General features: G+C 32.4%; 1 protein-coding gene across 3 annotated transcripts in view; it reads left to right on the top strand.

Annotated features, from left to right (window-relative positions):
- Nucleotides 1-6993, top strand: part of LOC137634608 (uncharacterized) — a 43921-nt gene extending 36928 nt beyond the window's left edge. For 2 of the 3 annotated variants that reach the window (XM_068367067.1, XM_068367069.1), the window contains exons 2-5: nucleotides 2125-2231; nucleotides 3924-3998; nucleotides 6105-6255; nucleotides 6849-6993. In XM_068367067.1, coding sequence (XP_068223168.1) covers nucleotides 2125-2231; nucleotides 3924-3998; nucleotides 6105-6255; nucleotides 6849-6932 — 417 coding nt within the window. In that variant the 3' untranslated portion in view covers nucleotides 6933-6993. The remainder of the gene's footprint in view (nucleotides 1-2124; nucleotides 2232-3923; nucleotides 3999-6104; nucleotides 6256-6848) is intronic. The other variant, XM_068367068.1, reaches the window with a different exon arrangement.
- The last annotated feature ends 507 nt before the right edge of the window (nucleotides 6994-7500 follow it).

The following is a 7500-nucleotide window of genomic DNA, read 5'->3' as shown; positions in this document are numbered from 1 at the left end:
AAGAAAACACAATGATCTTTTTCACATTCACACTTAAATTGCTGAATCGTGGATAAATCTTTGTAAAGGAATTATCCATACTAGAGGTCTTATATAGGTACTCTGCTGCATACTACCCACTAGATAACCTTCCTTAAAAGGCTTATCAGGTGTACGTCAAACGTCCTCCCCGTTACACACTATGCAATTCATCCTTATTTGTAAACATTCTCTCGTGTCCTGGCTGTTGAGGCCCTTCCTTTCCAATACGACTTTCTTACCGTTTATCTATCCTCTTCTAAGTCTTCCTCTCTTCATTCCTCCCCATACTATCAGAACTGTAAACTGACCCTCCATTCTTTCTACATGACTGAACTGCTTCAAAACTACTCCATCATCTCACCTAGCTAACCCGTTTAACACTCAAAATATTTCTCTGCATTTCGCACTTTTCCATCTTTTCTTATATCACAGATGCTCAGTGAACAGGGAGTTAAATCTTCACCTATTATGGAAGGGAGTCTCTCAAGACTAAAAATTAGATGGCCTTTGACTGATCATAAACTTCCTTGCCAATATGAATTCGTATTTCACTGTACCTAGTTTTGCATTGGTAGAGGCTATGCTTGAAAAATTTGGAAACCATGAAAATTCTACTGTTTCACATACAAATATTCGCTTTTCAATAGTTCACCATAATGTTGAAGAAAACTGAAGCATTTCTCCAAAGATACCCTTAAGTTATTGAGATGATTTTGTAAGGATTATATAATTTTCTAAATAGAAATTAGGCGGTACTGAGAAACTTCTAAGATGAGATTTACCCAAAGAGTATCACGGGTGCATCCCGCCAATATGAGATATTGGGAAGGGGAAGATGAGATGCGTGGTGCTCTTTCAAATGATTATCTAAATTTACATTTCCTATGTAATCCCTCACTAGCGAATAATTTCAAATGAAAGTCTTAACCCAACATTGATATTAGCAGAAAACCCTTAAAAGGAGGAGTTTGTGCTCCATGATCATACACGTTTAGTTAACGAATTGGTTTTGAAACAAATCATGTTTAATGATAAGAATTAAGAGATGATTTTATATTTTCAGCATTAAGTGGAAATGAGATCTGTTTAAATAAATGTGAAAACAACAAAATCATTCTTAAAACAATTATAAAAATAGCATAGAATTTAGAGTTGCAAGAAATTGTTTTGGTTATCAATTATTCAGTTTTTAACCAAAGAAGGAAAACTACCAGTCTTTCATTATTACCGAAGTCCTCTTTTTCACAACTAATTCAGTGCTATAGGTCTGTCAAACTTTTGCTTTTTCATTACATTCTTGATTATTTACGTTCTATATGAATAATAGTAATTTTGAGAAGATATATTCTATGTTGACGTTTCGTAGTACTATATATATTACTACATTTGAGTAGATACATAGTACGTATCCACTCAAATATATGTTATTAATCAAACGGTTCTTAATATGTTTTTGTGATAAATAAAAATTTTTATAAATGATTTTATTTTTCCGCTTTATCCTTCACGTCAAAATTAATATCACAGAAAAAAATAAATGCGGTCGTTCTTACTCTGTAATATATATATGTATATATATATATATATATATATATATATATATATATATATATATATATATATATATATATATATAAAAGGTAACAATAAACCGGTAAAATCAGTAACAAACAAATAACTTTCGGTAATTTACCAATAATGAGAATTCCGGTAATATTCGAACCCTAGTTCCAGGAGGAAATAAGTGTTCAAATCTCTTAAAACTTATAAAATAATATGGATATCTTCCGTAGAGTCTTTGTCGATGCTCTATTCATGAGCATTAACTTGAGGAACAGCAATCATCTCTGGGCCTTTGATATCAAAGGTCAAAGCCCATGAAAGCTGTCGTTATGTAAATCAGATTATACAGAACTAAGCAGATGCAGATTTCTCTTCATCTCATTGATAATGAAGCACATAGAATTAGGAAATGCTTAAGTAGACCTTATGATAGTGGAAAGAACTTAGAAATAGCTTATCGTCTTAAATTGAAGTAACTCGTATTTTTTAGATATCTTATATATTTATCTAATTATAGTTGTATCTTTTGTTTACTTTCAGAGTAAAATGGCGTCCGGCAACTACCGATTCCATGTGTGTCCCGCTGCGCTTTTGTTCTTGGTGGCTATTTCATGTCTAGCGGCTCAAACTCAAGCCGTCGACTGCAGGTAATACGAAGGACAGTGCTGTCATCAATAACACTAAATAATTGTCAAAACATTTGCCAAATTAACAAATTATTTCAACGACACAGTTTTATCCAACTTCACCGAAGAATTGAGTTGCTGTTAATAACAGTTTGTGTGGGTTGAATATATATATATATATATATATATATATATATATATATATATATATAATGTATATATATATATACATATATTTGTATATATATGTATATGTATATACACACATATATATATATATATATATATGTATATATATATATATATATATATATATATATATATATATATATATATATATATATATATAATGTGTTGTTATAGATATTTGGAAGTTATAGTTTCAACAACACACTGCTATATCTTGGTTATTTTGAAATATAGACATGAATTCTTGTTGCTGAGCTTACAGGAGTTTTTTTTTTTTTTTTTGGGGGGGGGGGAATTTTGATGAACAAAATTAGATTTTAATTATTATATAAATTTCAGTATCTATCATAGCATATGTCTTAATTACCAAATTATATTCTGTCATATTTATAGAAGTTATGATATTCAATTAGATTTTTACTGATATTATCGGCAAAGTTCCATGCATAATAGACTTTCGACACGGAAAAATAAAAAACTGTATTCATCATATATAGGTCAGAACGAACGACCTTGTATAAAATTTGGGCTGTAAATCCGGTTGGCTTGTGCGGGGGTTTAGAGGGGCCAGAGCTCCCCAGACCGGCTCCTATGATTACAAGTAATAACGCAGTCAGTCAACAAAAAAACTCCTCTTTTCCCGGGGAGGTCTATTGTATGCCGGTGGGCATAGGCATAATCCCCTATCTCCTGGTGAGAGAAAAGTGAACTAACGCTGTGAGAAGTGGTAAAAGTGAGCAACGAAACATGACGAAAAGAAAAAAAAAAGGGCGAACATTTTGTTTGCGAAAGGGATGAGCCGTGAGATTTACCTAAAACTTTTATGATTGCATATTCTGTGATAAATGGTTAGACCAGTTACGGGGTTACAATCACTATTACAGTTTTAAGGAGGTTGCGAGATTATAAAACGAGGAATGGAATAGAAATTAGAGTAATAAAAGATAAAAGATGGCTTTCTTATAGAACTCGTGTGAGGCTCCATTATCTCACAAGCTGACTTCTACACAGCAGAATGCCTGTTTCTGAGAAAAGCAAAATTATGACTAATAGATCATAGGTAGGTAACCGACTGACCAACATACGAGAGCATTAATATACACTCCTAGAAAAGTTGTCGAGACTTTGAATTTGCATTCAGGTTTATTCATAAATTTAGGACTACTGTATACGTATCATGGTACTGGTAAATGCAGTGCATAAAATTAACACATCAAGGCTTCAAGGAAATTAGTAGTACGCGCTAGCTACATTGACACAGAAACCCTTAAGATATAATCAAATCTTCCTGTAAATAGTGATGATAGAGGAAAAATATGAACTCATATAACAGAAAAGAGTTATTAATCTAAATATAATTAGAATTCTGATAATGAACACGAAACTTGGAAATAATGCACTAGATATCAATGTACGTTGAATTATGTTCGGCCTTATTTATAAGGTAGTTGAACATTATTTTATCTGAAAATCACGAAGACATACATATGTAAACATTAATTAATATTTACATTTCTTTCCCAGGAAATTTGTCTTCGCACCAGTCTGCCGGGGCATCATTGCAAAGCGCACCATCTCTGAAACTCGGTCCTCGCTAAGGTTAGTACCAGGATAATCTTTGATCCGCAATAAACACAGACTTCCCTCTAAGTACTCTCAAAGAAAAAAAACGCAAATATTTTTACCATTATTCCGTAGCATTGTGTGTAATACCAATCCCAAAAATACATTCTAGTCCAGTGTTGCATGATTAGGTTAATAATCAGTACCTAAACGTATTCTTAATGCATGTAGGGGCCTAACCGGTTCTGATCACCATTGTTAATAACTGTTGGCTGAACACCAAATGTTTAAAATACGCATGGCAAAACTTGTTGTAGATTGCCTGGCCCAAGATGGAATAAGATATCTTGGCCAGGCCATTACGACACACTTGCCACCCGTAGGTGTTGGTTGGTTTTTTGGGTTTATGGGTGATATAGGTTACAGGATAATCTGCAACTTTTACTTGTAGGTGGTTTGGGATAGGATATGGGTCAAGGATGATCAGCAACTTTTATTTGTAGGTGGTTTGGGATAGGATATGGGTTAAGGAGGATCAGCAACTTTTATTTGTAGGTGGTTTGGGATAGGATATGGGTTAAGGAGGATCAGCAACTTTTATTTGTAGGTGGTTTGGGATAGGATATGGGTTAAGGAGGATCAGCAACTTTTATTTGTAGGTGGTTTGGGATAGGATATGGGTTAAGGAGGATCAGCAACTTTTATTTGTAGGTGGTTTGGGATAGGATATGGGTTAAGGAGGATCAGCAACTTTTATTTGTAGGTGGTTTGGGATAGGATATGGGTTAAGGAGGATCAGCAACTTTTATTTGTAGGTGGTTTGGGATAGGATATGGGTCAAGGATGATCAGCAACTTTTATTTGTTGCTGGTTTGGAATAGGATGTGGGTCAAGGATGATCACCAGCTTGCTTTTCTTACTTTAGAAGCGCCCTAGCCTCTTTTTGGTCAAGGGAAAGGAAGAAGGTGACTTTCCCATCATCTGAAAAATAATTTGATGAAATGTAATCTAAAATCCTTTACTTATCATTTAACGAAATGAACTTGGTAAGATATTCTAAACTTAAAATTTTCATTTAGGAGAATGTTTTCGAAATAGGAGCAAATCTCACCTAATAAAATTATTTCCGAAATTAGGCTCACTACATAGTTTAGTATTTGAGGAGGTTATCCTCGTTATATCTTTTCCTCTTTAATAGGTTTTTCCATTTTTAGAGAATATCCTCTCAACTACTTCACAAAATCATACATCATTTCTTATCTGATTACATTTAGATTCATTATTATTATTATTATTATTATTATTATTAACTAAGCTACAACCCTAGTTAGAAAAGCAAGGCGTTATAAACCCAAAGGCTCCAAGAGGGAAAAATAGCCCAGTGAGGAAAGGAAACAAGAAAATAAATAAGTAATGAACAATCGAAATAAAATATTTCAAAAACTTTAACAACATTAAATTAGTTCTTTCATATATAAATTATAAAGACTTATAAAAAAAAACCAGGAAGAGAAATAAGACAGAATAGTGTGCCTGAGTGTACCCTTAAGCAAGATAGCTCTACCCCAAGACAGTGGAAGACCATGATACAGAGGCTATGGCACTACCCAGGGCTAAAAAGATCTGTTAAGTCTATCATACTTCTGAAATGAAATGTTTCTGAGTTACTGATCAATTTATTAAATCAAAAGAATATAATTTTAGTTTCTAATGACACAGAATGTATTAAACAAAGTAAAACTTTAATATAAAATTCGTCTTTAAGTTTTTAATTCTTATATATAAAAGAGATATAATCTAATGTTGTTACTGTTCTTGAAATATTTTAGTTTGATTGTTTATTAATCTCTTATAGCTTATTTATTTCCTTTCCTCACAGCACTATTATTAACATCCTACTTTTCCAACTAGGGTTTTAGCTTAGCTTATAATAATAATAATAATAATAATAATAATAATAATAATAATAATAATAATAATAATAATAATAATAATAACATAGTTTAACTTTGCCTTTTTAGGACATTGTTAATTTAACTAATGCAAAGATAAATTGAATGATCACAAGCTCCATAACAAAACTATCCCATCAATACAACATACAACAACAGTGCTTCAGTTATGGAATAATTGAATTAACAGGTCCTCCTCTGATTTCCAAAGGCCAGACCCAAGTCCCAGACAGTGGGGGACTCAGTATGGGCCAGCGACAGAAGACGAGGACGACGGACTTCTTCTTGCTCAGTCTTACGAAGATCCTGCCAGTTTGGATTCCCACCCAAGAAAGGATATGGTACGTCCCTCTTCGTATAGACATTTCCTTCTTTTTAAGAATTTTGACAACAGCATCAGTCATATGACATCTTTTATTTCATTGTGTTGCCTCTCTCGGCCAATCCCTGACTTTCGTTGATCAAGTGAGTTTTTAGCAGAAGTCATTGAATTGGATGAATCTTATGGCCTGGCACTACTTGCAGAATCTCATAACATATGGCAATTAAAGAAAATAGGGGTGAAAATATTTTAAAGAACTTTGATGTGTTAAATTATCACTTAAACATGGTATGTATATTTAAAGTAAAGGAACTCTTGAGGAAACATGTTCGGTACTCTCTAGACTTCACATAAAAATATTTTACTCATAAACTGGAAACTACGTGTTTTACTTTAATTTGATGAATTAGGAATTGTGTAGATTTGTGCGCACATCAATGTAACGAATAAGGATAAGCAACCGTTCTTACAACTTTTGTATATGTTCATTTATATACGTGTATATGTATATAGAAGCCTATAACTTTATCTATCGATTAATCTATTTTGATAAAGGAATGTGAAGTCTTTCTACTTAACCAGAAATAAAACATATTTTGTATCCCATTTCAGGTTTTGGTGAGAGCCGGAGGCGATATTGTCCCGGCATATGTTTATGGAATTTTCGAACGAGGCTTACAAGAAGAAAGAAAATAACTGCATCGGCATGAAAATGTAAAAAGAAACATATCAAAACAATTCCTAACCAGAAAACAAAACAAGTGAAAATTGTGAATAATAAAATTAAGTATAATTCAAAAGTGTTAGTTTAATGTTATATAACACTTAAATATGACTTGTTCATCTTTCATGAAATTTGTTTGTAAATGAATATCAAGACAATGCATAGAAATTGGATAAGTTCTGGGCAATGGCATTTAACAGTCAGACACAGTTCATTTCCACACTGTTGTTCGTATTAGGTATTAAATGGTGGTTATTTCTTGTTTGAACTAATGAATTATATTACTCAAAGGAATTTGACGTGCTCTTTAAAATGGAAAATCCATATTTTCTGATTTAGTAGATAGGATTTTAAATTATCTTAATTGCCAAATTATCCATTTCTTGCTAAAGAACAACATAGACCCTTCACATAAAAAAAGATAAATCAGCTTTGCTATAAATTCAAAGTTTACATTATTTTTCATGATATTCCAAGGCTGGATTGTAATATTCACCAAGGTGTGTTTGAGAAAATATATATTTCTGATTTATTTAGAAA

This window comes from Palaemon carinicauda, chromosome 45 (genome assembly GCF_036898095.1).
Source record: "Palaemon carinicauda isolate YSFRI2023 chromosome 45, ASM3689809v2, whole genome shotgun sequence".
Taxonomy (NCBI): Eukaryota; Metazoa; Arthropoda; class Malacostraca; order Decapoda; family Palaemonidae; genus Palaemon; species Palaemon carinicauda.
Note: the sequence above shows the minus strand (reverse complement) of the source record. Positions and strands in the feature narration are given on the sequence as shown.